At 42.0% G+C, this 14,479-nt stretch overlaps 1 protein-coding gene across 1 annotated transcript; it reads left to right on the forward strand.

Moving 5' to 3' along the window:
* Nucleotides 1–2,580, forward strand: LOC117240723 (putative fatty acyl-CoA reductase CG5065). The gene is made up of 7 exons (XM_033506755.1): nt 1–289; nt 378–694; nt 794–1,041; nt 1,273–1,456; nt 1,736–1,921; nt 2,014–2,268; nt 2,340–2,580. The coding sequence occupies exons 1-7, from the start codon at nt 44–46 to the stop codon at nt 2,416–2,418; spliced, it is 1,515 nt and encodes a 504-aa protein (XP_033362646.1). The 5' UTR covers nt 1–43; the 3' UTR covers nt 2,419–2,580.
* The last annotated feature ends 11,899 nt before the right edge of the window (nt 2,581–14,479 follow it).

Consider the following 14,479-nt stretch of genomic DNA (forward strand, 5'->3'; position numbering starts at 1 on the left):
TCTATGGTAAATATTGGAACTGAAAGTGTGAAGATCCTGAGACATGGATATAATCAATAAAGAAACGAATGAAAATGGGACCAATGAAGGATTGAATAAGACGAATTCGCTCGAGGAATTCTACTCTGGTAGTGGGATCCTTGTGACTGGAGCAACCGGATTCGTGGGAATAGGTCTACTGGAAAAACTGATGCGCGTGTGTCCACGCATCGCAGCCATTTTTATACTAATTCGCCCAAAAACTAACGAAACGATAGAACAACGATTTAAGAAGCTCACAGATGATCCCGTTCGTATATAATACTTGATTCCTTCAATGTTTAAGCCTGTCAGGAGCCAAATTGATTGACTGTCATTTCTGGAATTCTCGTTTTCAGATTTACGATAACATTAAAGCGAAACATCCCTCAGTTTTGAGTAAAGTTTACCCCGTGAAAGGTGACGTGAGTCTGCCAGATTTAGGTCTTTCGCGAGAAGATAGAAATCTGTTGTTAGAGAAAGTAAACATAGTGTTTCACTCCGCGGCCACTGTGAGATTCAACGAACCGTTACACGTGGCTGTTAATGTGAATACAAAAGGTACCGCCCGTGTCATCGAGCTTTGGAGCGAACTAAAGCATCCGATTAGCTTCGTCCACGTCAGCACAGCTTTTAGTAATGCGAATCTACATGAGATTGAGGAAAAAGTTTATACGTAAGAATAAGTTATATGAAAACGTTGCTCCATGGTTTACGAATATTATATTTGTAATTATAGTTCGAAGAATATGTTCATTTGTTATTGACTTTGCAGCACGAGCTTGAATCCTTCAGACGTGATAGATATATGTGACAAATTCGACAAAACGTCGATTAACGTAATGGAAAAGAGGATTTTAGAAATTTATCCAAACACATATACATTCAGTAAGAATTTGGCAGAGCAGGTTGTAGCAAGCAAGTGCAAAGATCTGCCAGTTGCGATAGTGAGGCCAAGCATAGTTGGTGCCTCTTTGGAAGAACCATGTCCTGGTTGGATACAGGGTACTTCTGCATTTACAGGTACTTCCATAGATATTTTTCAATAGTAATTGTTCAATACTCGTCACATTTCGGAAAGGTGGAGTTAATCTGTTGTTAATCTAAAATGAAAGGATTTCCACCAGATCATCATTATTATAGTTCAAGTTTGTTGTTGTTCACAATTATGAAAATTCATTCCAATCTATTTAGTGCTACATATCTGATAATCGAAAATCACAAATAATTTCTAAACCAATTGAATGTTACCAGGTGTCATTCTGCTAGTAAGTAAAGGATGTGCAACAGCGATACGAGGTAGGAGAGATGCAAGATTGGATGTAGTGCCTGTCGATTTCGTAGTCGACACGATAATATGTATTGCATGGCATGTCACGCTACATCCTGATCATGAAGTTAAAGTTTACAACTGCACGAGTAACGCTAACCCTTATAAGTAAAATTTATTACGAATCTTTTTCAATTGATGTAATTCGATTGTTACAGTATTCCAAAAAATTCAGTTTATTTAAGGAATGTAGACAATGCGCAAACAAACGTAGAAAATAAAAGTCCATTTGTGATCACAGTACGATAATTTAGGAAGATAGTGATGTAATGTAATGCTTATTTAATTGCATAATATTTCCTGAGATACTCGGATAGTAATAAACTTTACTTTAAGCGTAATTCGATTAATTGTACAAATGTAATTATTTCAATTTCAATTCGCAAGATGGGGTCAGATGAAAGATGCCGTGGTGAAATGTGGCATAGAAACGCCGATGAACGATACGCTATGGTACCCGGGTTGTTCAATAATAACTAATAGATATATTTACAACGTTCTGAGTGTAATTCCGTATATTTTGCCTGCGTTCATCATAGATATCTTTTTAAGACTCCGAGGTAGTAAACCAATGTGAGTATTCTATCGATCCTTGAATAACGAGGACAATCTTTCTGGGACAACTTTGTGTTCATCTACAATAATAATTAAAAATAATATTTTAGAATGATGAAACTTCTAAAAAATAGCAACAAACTGTTCACATCGGTAGTGCATTTCACCTTGAACGAATGGACTTTTCAACAGGATAACTGTTCCGACTTGGCCAGGAAGGTGAAAATGTTGAATGACAGCGATATGGTCAAACTAGATTTACGGGATATGAATTGGGAGAAGTATGTTGCAACTTACCTGATGGGAATTAGGAAATTTATTCTAAAACAAGAGTTTAAGTCAACAGCCCGACAACGATTATCAAGGTGAGTATAAAAGTATCTTCGTATAAAAAAATAGGAACATTTATAAATACATATATTTTCGGTTATTTCAGGTTGTACTGGGTACATCAGATCACCAAAACATCCGGTATAATAATTTTGCTAAGGATAATACTATGTTTAGTGTACTGACTATTACACTGTTTTCTCTTCGAACCAAGAACAATATAAATAGAATTTTATAAATCAGGGATTCATCATTCCTTTCATTTTGTCTTTCCACTCGTTTCATTTCTAAATGAATTCATTTATGACATTGTTTAATAAGGATGTATGTATTTATATACACACGGTTTCTGATTTATCATACATGACAATACCTTTACTCCTCGATGTTTCTAGTACAATAACATCTGCGAACGTTAATACATCACCTTTAAGTGTTTGTTTAAAGATGATTTCTACATAAAAATTCTGCGGCATGTCTTTACGTTATGCTAAACAACAAAATAATTTATATAGAGAAAAATAGTAATATTGTAATATCGTAGAATAGCTTTGATTGGAGATCGGCTGAAATTAGAAAACACCGTGTACGTCGTCTTTTTGTGGATTGTTTACATCCAAGAGCGCCTAGTAACAGTGACGCGAGAAAAGATAAGCAGCGTCAAAACAGAAGTACGGTTCCATATTTCAAGGAGTGGCAATCGAGAGGCCAGAATATGTGAGCCGAAAAGTGTGTGTGTGTGTGTGTGTGTGTGTGTGTGTGTGTGAGAGAGGACGAGAGCAATAGCGAGCACGACCGAGCAGGAATGCATTGGTGAGGGTCAGAGTTGATCGAGACGTCGAAGCATAGAGTCGTTAGAATTGAGTTGCGAGTGTTGTCGAGTGTTAGAGTTGCTAGTGAGAGAGAGAGAGAGAGTTATCAAATAGTTGTCAAGTTATTTGATGTAAATACGAGCGTTGCATTTAGTTTTCCTGTTAATCAAACATCGTTTCTCTGTCTCACTAATATCTGTATTTTCAATCCATTATTAATAAATTATAATTAATCGGACAAAATTACACCTTTAATATATTCCGATATTACAATATTTACTACTAATAATTTCTATATTAAAGCAGTTCCCTGAAAATAAATATTTTTCCGTGTAATGATTAAAATTTCTTTCTTTTTCCACCAAACAAAAGTTAAGAGATAATTATACTATAACAACAATAATTCATCATTGAAAATTCATTGAAAAATAAGATAGTTCTAAATGCCCACTTTCGTTTCTGAATTGCTGGTTCACAAACCTTGTAGTTCTTTGAGCAGTCGGCGTTAAAATATATAACACCATCGACGAAATAGGAAACAGACGTGGCAGTGAGAACTGGACGAAATGTTACATTACATAACAAGTCGCAAATAGTATACGTAGGAATTGATGTTCGGGGCACTCACCTCCAATAACCTTGTCATTCACCTATGTTATCGAGGTTATCATTCATTCATCATGTATTAGCCTTCGCTCGTTGTTCGTTATAAAATTATTAAGAATCTATTGTAGTATCGTGGAGGAAAGGCCTAAGAAATATCGGGCGAACTATGAACAATGTCGCGAGAGCCGAGGCGTCGTCGGGCCCATCAATGTGTCATCGGTCTTTTCAAGTGCATAGTTTCGTGGAAAAGACCTACGTGACCCTGGCCACGAGCGCCTGCAGAACACGTGTGCAGTGGGCCTAGGAAAAAGACAACAGAATGCGGCAACGGCCAGAGCGTTAGTCGAAAAGCAGAGTGCGAGTCGAGGAGCAGAGTGCGAGTTGAGCGGAGACGGAGGTTGCGAGTGGCGTTGCCGAGAGAGTGTGGATTGCGCTGTTTTCTGTACGTTTGGCGTGAATAGTTCAGGTTGAACAACAATCGTCTTTTTCTGTCTGATTAACATCTCTATTGTCCACTCCTTGTAAATACATTATATCACGATATTACACTATTTTTGATAGAAAGAACGTGTCTTCTCGACACTGGTTACATATATAAGGGGTCACCATGTGATATATACGTGTTGAATAATAATATTCTTGTATTTATCGTTGTATCCCGACTTCTCCTGTCGAGATTCTTCTTGATATAGTACTTGATAGTACCGCTCACAGTCAGCTTATCACGTAACCAAGTAGTAATTTACATAATTTCTAGGCGAACAGTTTCACGAAATTTCGAAATGCGTTAGCACGAATTCGTTAGCGCGCTTCTTTTATCATTACGAATGTCGAATAACAAAGGGGTGAGAAAAGACAGTTTAATGATTTCTATCTGTTCGACCGCTCGCGGAGAGACGCGTTCGCCAGGAAGTGTGCCAACGGGAGTCGTAAATTCCCGTTACGATTGGATAATCGACGCCACGTAGTGTTCGATCCCCTGTTTCGTTTAGGGTAATCGAAGTGGTTGAACTGATTATAACACTGAAGTAACAGGTTACAATATACACATTATTCCAACAACTTTATAGACATAGACATTTACGCACGGTGCATATGGATATAAGTTAAATAGATGACGGATCTAAGGGTGGAAAAGCATTCAAGAGATGTTGACTTATCTAGAGATGGAAAATCAGTCGATTCGATAATGTGGTGGAGGAAAGCTATTGATGGATGTGTCTAGCGCACGGGACCATTGGGTTGGTGGATTGTAATTTTGGCTAGGAAAGCGAGGGCAATAGTCGTTACTTCTAATTGGATAAGAAAAAGCTTGGTGGACAAGGAAGGATTCTAGTCTCCCCCAAGAGAAAATTGCTAGCGGGAGACACCGTACGTGAGAAAAACCAAATTTCCCGTACCTTCACGGAGTGGACCATAAATTTAAGTAACACTTGAAGTGAAAAGATACTTGTTTGGTCTGAAGGACCTGAACTATGAAAATGCTAAGATTTATGGTAGGTCCTTAAAATTATTGAGGGTATGCAATAAGGGTGTGTAGACATCTGGCAGAGATCTTGCCCGCGGCGTGAGGCCTGGTTCGTGTAGAAAGTCACAGGATGTAACACTATCCTTTTATTTATTATTTTGTAGACTTTCCAAAGTCCGCATGTGTAAATCTAAACATTTTTCTGTAAAACCATTATATTTCTTTCCATATGCGAAAAACCTGCTTTTCGTACCTCCGTACATTTTAGCAATGACATCCAACTTCTCACAAGTTTCAAAGACATACATTTCGTTTTTAATGACCTTCCGGAGCATCCTATGTAAGAAAATGTAAAGTTCGAACGCCCGCGGCGGCCGCCTGTTCTTCACCTTTGCCTGTAGAAAACGAAATAGTAAATAACTATCATGAATCGTCTGTGGTAAACCGCTATGAATTATAATCAAGTAAAATCATAGAACATCATATTCGACGAGAATGTTTACAATTTTTACGATCATGCATGTGCCACGTCATAAATCTTACGGAGATTTTCGTCTTTCTTTTTTAAATAAGTTTTGATATCTCAAAGGTAGTTCGAAAGTGTTTACTACGTAGGATAAATTTCGCTTAACTTTGTAGAAAATATCAGTATTTTAATTGTAAAGAGTTAAGGATTGTTATTATTCCGCAAAATAAAATAAATTTCACTCTTTGAGGAATAATACAAGAAGAATTGGTTTCTGGAGATTGGAAATGGCTTTTATAGTCTTATAATTGAAAGAGTAGAGTATTCGTTCTAAAAACTTTGTGGTTTTAATGGTTCATGTTCAGATGATAAAGGGGTTTTGTCAGATGCATAACACGTGCTTGATGACTCTATTTATGTAGAATCGACGAAAACAAAGATTATATTATAATTGTCAGTCTCAGTTTACGGGTGCTTCCCTCGACGTCAACTTATCGCGCAGTTCTGCCCGAGCAGCCGAGCTAAATGGGCGTGCGAAACAGTGCTCCGGAGAAAGTACGGCAAGTGGGAAAGAGAAAACTACGAACGGTTACGCCTATAGCCAAACGGTGGAAACCCGTGTGCTATATCAAGAAGACTAGCAAACCAACTATGGAAAATATTCCACCGATAAGAATTATAAACAAACAAGAACAATATTACATGCACAACACAACAGATACATTAAAAACACGTCAACCAACAAACCAAGGACAGGACTGCTCAGCCACAATAGAAGTTGACATGGAAAACAACAAAGCAACAACTCAACAGGACGAAAGCTGGAAGGTAGCCAGCAATAACAAAAAAAGAAAAATAACAGTCAACCCAGATATGGAACACCAGCGATGGCTGCAAGAATTACCGCTAAGAAACTTCTTCAGCTCGCTAACAGAAGAATCAGACGACGACCCAACAAGCAACACCACAACCTAATCAACACACATCACAAAACCACCACCAATATTTGTTGAGGCGCAAATAATAGGCCCGCTTATCGATCAACTTAACAACATTGTTGGAAAGGATAGTTACACAATAAAACAAACAAAACTAGAACAAATAAAAATCCAAACAAACACATCAGAAAATTACAGAAAAGTTATAAAAGAATTAAGGGGAAAAATGCCATATACCACACGTACCAGCTCAAAACGGAAAGGAGCTACAAAGTAGTTATAAGAGGACTGCACCCAAAAATTAACATAAAAAAACTAAGTGACGAATTAGCAAAGATGGGCCACCAAACAAGAACTATAAACAATATTACAAGGTACGATACGAAGCAACCATTACCGTTATTCTTATTAGAATCAGAACCTAAAAATAAAAACAAGGAAATTTTCGATATTAAAAAAAATCTTAAACACACTAATCACAGTCGAGCCACCCAGGCAAAAAAAGACATACCACAATGCATGAGGTGTCAACAATATGGACACACTAAAAATTACTGCAACAGAAACCCGGCGTGTGTCAAATGAGCAGAAAAGCACCTAACAGCAAACTGCCCACACACGGGAAAAATAAACGACGTAAAATGCTACAATTGCGGTGGAAATCACCCAGCGAGTTACAAAGGCTGTCTAGTAAGAAAGCAACTTCAAGGAAAACTTTTTCCGCCGCTTCGTAACAGGACACACAACAATCTCCACACGCAACAGGACAACACAGAACCTACGTCAACACCAAAAACACAGCACGCAAGGAACAATAACCACACTAACACCAACACCAACACCGCTAGAAACCGAAGCTACGCGCAAGTAGTCAACCGGTCGTCACCGTTAGACTATCAAGAACAGAACAACCACAGCAACGACACTACAGAAATCAAAGAGTTAATAAAACATTCCATAAAAAACACCGAAATACTCACAAAAATGATAAGCGAACAAAACGAACTCCTCAGACAGCAAACACAGCAGATAACAGTCATGTTACAATTACTTACTAACATGATGAGCAAAAAATAAAAACAGACACGCGTAAAATAGCAGCCTGGAACTCTAACGGCTTACAACAAAGGGCCCTAGAAACTAAAACATTCCTGTACAGCAATAACATCGGTATACTACTCGTCTCAGAAACACACCTCACAATAAAAAGCTACATAAAAATACCGCACTAGACCATATACGATACCAAGCATCCCTCAGGGAAGCACACGGAGGGACGGCAGTAATAATAAAAAAGGATATTAAACATCACCTACACAGCCAGGTCAGGAAGGAATATATACAAACAACTACCGTTACCGTACAGATTAACAGCAACCAACTGCAGTTGTCTGCAGTATAGATACCGCCGCGACACAAAATCACAACGCTAATGTGGGAAGACTACTTCCGACACTTAGGTGACAAGTATATTGCAGCGGGAGACTATAACTCAAAGCACACACTATAGGGATCAAGAATCACCACACCTCGAGGCAGAACCTTGGGAAAATACATTAGAAATAACAACCTCAATATATTATCCACAGGAAGACCGACATACTGGCCGACAGACCTGAGCAAAATACCTGACCTGCTACACTTTGCAGTTACAAAGGGACTAAACGCAAATAAACTAAACATAGCACCCAGCCTCGAGCTTACCTCCGACCATACGCCTATAATAATTACATACAGAAACAAGCCAATACTTTACAGCAGCACAGAAAAGCTATGCAATAAAACCACCAAATGGCAAACATTCAAAGAAATAATAGGGAGCAAAATCAGCTGCAACATCCCACTGAAAACACCTGAACACATCGATCAAGCAGTAACAACACTCGCAGAAACTATCCAAAAAGCAGCAAGGGCAACCACTATACCTGGAACAAGCAAGAGACAAACAAAAACAGTTCCACTAGACATCCTCGAAAAAATTAGAGAAAAAAGAAAAGCGAAAGCAAAATGGCAAGAACACAGAACAAAAGAAATCAAAAAACACCTAAACAAACTCGCAAAAGAAATAAAAAACAAAATAAAAGAACACAACAACAACCAGTCTACAAAGTTCATAGAGTCACACTATCTGCACACGAGAACTACAACTGCTCCCTATGGAAAGCCACAAAAAAAATAAAGAAGACAATGAAAATGGTACCAGCAATCAGAAGAGCAAATAACACATGGGCAAGAAGCAACGAAGAGCAAGCTGAAGAATTTTCCAACCACCTGTGCAACACATTTACCCCACATAATATCAACAACAGCAACCACAATAGTCATAGAGACGAGGATGCGCTAACCACTAGTACACCAACTGACGATCACTACACCATACCCAAAGCAAGAGCACAAGAAATCAGAAACATAATTGTGAAAACAAAAAAACAATAAAGCACCAGGAATGGACCTAATTAACGATTTACTGATTTCGGCGATTGACTGATTCTATAATCTCTGCAGAAGTGAAGAGTTCAATAGGAAGAAACATTTGGAAAGGAGAGTGCAGGTATTCAGTTATGTCGGCGGCAGCTTTGGTGGAATGGGGTTTAAATACTTTAGACAAGTATTTAGCAAACAGGTTGGCTATTTCTATAGGGCTGCGCGCCCATCCACCTTGCGGACGGCGGATTGTAGGGATTATTTGCCGGGGGCACGTGAGTTTCTTGGAGTTTCCATAGTGAGTAGTTGGAGTCAGCTGTGGGGGACAAATTAGCGAGATATTTATGAAAACAATCATTTTTATAATTTCTGGTGATTTTGGTTAGCTTTCAGTTGCGTTGTTTAGTTTGCGTTTGTCATCCGGTGTTCTATGGGTCTGCCATACTCTCCTTAGTCTACGTTTTTCTGCTATTTTTTAAATATGTATTCACGTTTGCTGATAGAAGTCTTAGTAGGTGTGGAGGAGCGGATGGCGTTTATTATGCTCGTGTTTAAGTATTCCGTGGCTGCTTCGATATCTTCATTAGTTCTTAGTGAAGTTAAGGCTGAAGTTGAGTGAATAAAGACTTCTCTAAAGAGCTGCCAGTTGGTGAGTTGGTTATGGATAAAGCCATTAGGTGTATTCTTGATAATTGTTGAACTGACTGTTGCTATCACGGGGGAATGATCAAAAGAGAGATCAGCCGAGGAGTTGATTTCGACGTATCTTGGCGAGATATTTTTGTTATGAAGAAGTCATGAAGGTCAGGTATTTTGTTAGTGTCAGTGGGTCAGTACTTATTTATATATAAGGTCTTTTTATTCTGAGCAGCCTTTGTAGTTAATAGGATGGTCACCTTGACAGTGGAAGCACTTCGCTGGGATTTCCAGTGATTTAGTGCACTGATCAGTGGGGCGTGTACCTGCACATTTAACGCTGCGGAAGGTATGGTTGCAGTATTTCTTCGTGTGATCGTACCTTTGGCACCTTTTACATTGCACTATTTCTTTTTTAACAAGCGGTGGTTCGAATTTTACTATTGAGTTCATTAGACGACTGATGTTGTAAATTTCCTTATTGTTAGGCTTTTGTTTTATGTCGATAAAAAATAAGGATAACGGGTCTTTCGAGACTCTGTGCCTTATGTTACTAACGTTGATAACTTCGTTACCGTGTTTTAAGATTTCGAATTTGAGTTCATCTATGTTTGCAGAGTGGTGGATGTTGCCTAGAACCACTCGGAGAGGTTTTTCGAGTTTGAGCTGGTATGTGTGGAAATTGGCGTTCATGGTCTTTAATAGTTTGGTGAGCCTTCTATATGCATCAGGGTTTGTCGGCAGGATTTCTACTTTGTTATCATTTGTTTTTAGGTTGTAGTCCTCTTTGGAGATATATCTCTCTATGGAATTAATCATCGTTTGTATGTCGATGACATCATCAGCAAATATTGGTGGGGGAGGGGAATTTCTTTGGGTGTGTTGGTTTGTTGGTGGGTCTGCAATTTCCATGGCGTCGTTTGTGGATTCCAATATGGCGTATCGATTGTATGTGGTTACTTGGTTTGTTGACTGTTCGTTCTGAGTGGCGTTTGTGTTTATTTTTGATGCTTCTATTTTTCGCTTTTTGGAGTTTTTGGCGTCATTGGTACGAGGGGGATCTGTTGCACTTTTGCCACGGGGGAGGTAGCGCGGAGCAATTATGGAGTTGCTCCTGCCTGGTCGTGATTCCTGGACCATCATCGAGCTTGTTAATTCAAAATGAATGTATTGACTATGACTATGAGGCTAGTATTCTGGTAGAGTTTACGAGTGTAGGATCTTTTTCTCTAAAGGATAAGAAACACTTAGCTGTGTTCACTTTGAACGGATGGGCAACACGTGTTGTTTTACGAACTTCACAGAGCACTAGACAATCGTCTGCACGTTTCGGCACTCAACAGTGAACTGCTATATACGATTCTTACAAGAATTGTTGTTATTTAAGACTTAGGAAAACGTTTATACAGCAACCACACACACCGTGGGCATTTCTGGCGCGCGTTTCTGTTCAGTGACAGTACTTCCGCGGACTGGACTGCCGAAGCGAAAGGGTTAAAGAAGAAAGACAAAAAGGTCCGTAAGGTTTATGAAGTGGAACATGTGTAACCGTAAAAATTGTAGACATTCTCATAGTTTGTGATATTCTATGATTTTAAGTGATAATAACACGTTGTATAGTTTTCTAGTTGTATAGTTGTCTAGTTTTTCTCCGAATAATGAAAAAAAGTTGGATGTCATTGCTAATAAGAGACACGGAGGTACGAGAAGCATTCTTTTCGCATATGGAAAGAAATATAATAATTTTGAATTAATGATTTTATAATGATGAAAAATGTTTAGATTGACAAATGTAATCTTTGGAAATATCTGCAAAATAAGACGTATAAGGTAAGGAACCTTTCATTCGATGATTTGCGAAAGTATAGAAACCGTTAAAATATGCCTTTTCTAACTTTTTTGTTATTCGACATTCGTAATAATAAAAATAGTGCGTTAACGAATTCGTGCTAATGTATTTCGAAATTTCATGACACTGTTCGTCTAGAAGATATGTAAGTTATTACTTGATAGCACGATAAACTGACTGTGAGTAGTAATGTTAGATAATATATGAAGAAGAAGCTCGACAGAAGAAATCAGGATACAACGATGAATGCAAGATTCTTAATATTCAACACGTATATATCACGTGGTGGTCCCTTCAATACATATCATCCAATGTCGAAAAGATACGTCCTTTCTATGAAAAATATTTTGTTTACTATTTTATAACGAACAACGAGCGAGAGCTAAGACACAGCTTGATAAACTCGATAATATAATCATAGTATATAAAGTATAATATGACAAGAAGCAGGTTTTTTGTGGTGACTGTGTGGCGGAGCAGACGTAGGGAGGACGGAGCCGTGAGCGTACTCGAAATCTCCGGAAAACTGGAGAATTCAGACAAGGAAAGTAACCAGAGTGAAGGATTAACGCCGGTGAAAGTAAAGCGGGTGTAGGAACCCATGAAATCTGGTGTGGCAAGGCGCTAAAGGCGAAGGTAAACCGAGTGCGAGGTTATGACGGTGGGGTAGCCATATTAGGACGCGTGACGACAGCGCCGCTACACGGGCTACCCGAGGAACTACACGAACGCAGCTATATTGGCTTGCGCGTCAAAGCGCCGCGCGGGCCATTCGAAAGTGACAGCGACTGGTGGAATAGCAAGTGCGGAGGAAGTGGCCATTTTTGCGCCCAATGGCGAAAAAAGACGCAACAGTGGCGAAAGATAAGGAGTTAGGGGAAATCGTCAGAGGAGGGGGCGAAGCGGAGCTGGTGGAAGGGCCCCCTGGCAACGATGGATATGGAACCTGCGCTGCTGCTGCGGATCATCACGACGCTTTTCCCCCCGCAAGAAGACAGGGCGACAGAACGGCCGCGGGAAACGACACGGACGTTGGAATGGACGGAGGGACGACTGGGAAGTCACAGAGGAAGAGATATGGGAGGCGACCAGAAGAATGGCCTCCCGCGACGTGGCGCCGGGCCCGGACGGAATCTGGGGTCGGATCTGGGCAGAAGTGATGGGAGTCCTGGCCCCCAGATTTCGACGCCTCTACACAAGATGCCTGAAAGAGGGAGCTTATCCCCGGATATTGCGGACGGCGAGGCTGGTCTTGCCCGGTCTATGCATAAACATGGTAGGCGAAACCGTCCAAGTGGGATCGCAGATGAAATATCTAGGTCTTGTCATCGACAGCCAGTGGGCGTTCGAGCCACACTTCGACTCCCTGATTCCGAAAGTGTCGGTGGCTGCTAATGCCATGTGCGGCCTGTTACCGAACATCGGCGGGGTGGGAGACGCGGTGCGCCAACTTTACGAGGGCATCGTTCGGTCCCGAGTGATGTACGGGTTCCCGGTATGGGCGGACGACCTGATGGCGAGTCGTCGCAGCATCCTGCTCCTGAGGAGGCTGCGCAGGGTAACCATCATCAGAATCATTAGGGCATACCGGACGGTATCCCGCGCGTCGGCGACCGCTCTATCCCCCCCCCCCCTCCCCGTGGTGCTCCGGGCGCTGGCAAGCATTGTCAATCTTTGTTAACGGGTGCTTACCTCGGAGTATACTTATCGCCACACAGTACCCGGGCACCCCTAGGGCCATAGGGGTTGGTATACGCCCAACCATCGCGCAAGACACCTTGTGCCTTGCTACCTTGATTAGCTAAGCCCGCAGGGTCCTTCGCTCGTTACCGGTGGAACGGGGCGTTTCTAAGCCCTACCGTCTCACCAGGACGGTTCGGGAGCAGGTAGGATGCTGCTCACCCGCCGAAGGCCACACGGGGCGAGCCATTACCCCTTAAATCGGCCCTCTTGCCAGCATCTTGGCCATCAACCACTGCCACCACGAGTCCAAACCCATAATTGGCCGAGCAGAGGGGTCGCTACTCCCTCCGGCCTTACACTCGGCCGCCCGTAGTAACATCCTAAGTCATTGGTGGGACTATCGTGTGAATGTACCGTCACTGCCGGCCGGCGACCTGCGAACCGTACTCGACAGATCCAGATAGGACTCACGTAAGCGGGGGCCTCAAGGCACAAAGTGCCCGGGAACTTATCCCGACGGTCCTATCCTTGGCATCAGGATCGTGGGTGCGCTACTACCCAAGGCCACGTAGAGCGAGCATAGACGAGCCTCTCGCCTACACTGCCGGCGACCTTCCTTGCGGCGTACATAGAGGCCTCACGTAAGCTGGACGCTTGTCCGACGGTGCTCCCTGGCTGCGGGAACGTGGGTTGGGGTTAGGTTAGACTTACATAAGCAAATCCTCTTGCGGGATCCGGGCGCTAGCACTCAAAAGGAGATACACCCACTGGAGAGTATCCGGGAGAAGATCCGACCGAGCACGCGGCTTCAAACGACATAGGAACCGCTGAGGAGGACACGTGGGACCAGTGGTGATCCCAGCCGATCAACGAGGGATGCGAACATCGGGGCGCGGAGGCGGTCCTCCCAAACTGGGGTGGCATAGAGAAGCCGCCACGGCTTCGCGCTCAGATACAGAATGACCCAGGTGATCACCGGACACGGCATGTTCGGCGAGTTCCTGAAGAGAATCGGACGAGAGACGACAGACATCTGCCACTACTGCGGAGAGGGCAAGGACACGGCGCAGCACACCCTGGAGCTCTGTCCGGCGTGGGAGCTGCTCCGCTACACTCTGCGACACGCCATAGGAGGGGCATTTATTGGCCAGCGTTGTAGAGGCGATGTTGGAGATGGTCTGGGAATGAGCCCGTCCGCCTCTTCTGTGAGCGAGTTATGCTCGCAAAGGAGCGGGCGGAAAGGAGAATGAAACTCTCCTGCAGGATAAGCCGATGGAGAAGGACGGCGGTCAGGGCGAGCCTAGAGCCGCTCCACCGCGCCGTCCCCAACGGACCACGCCTGGAAGAACGACATCGTTAGGGGC

The sequence above is a fragment of the Bombus vosnesenskii genome, unplaced genomic scaffold (genome assembly GCF_011952255.1).
Source record: "Bombus vosnesenskii isolate JDL3184/JDL3185 unplaced genomic scaffold, Bvos_JDL3184-5_v1.1 scf7180000014854, whole genome shotgun sequence".
NCBI lineage: Eukaryota > Metazoa > Arthropoda > Insecta > Hymenoptera > Apidae > Bombus > Bombus vosnesenskii.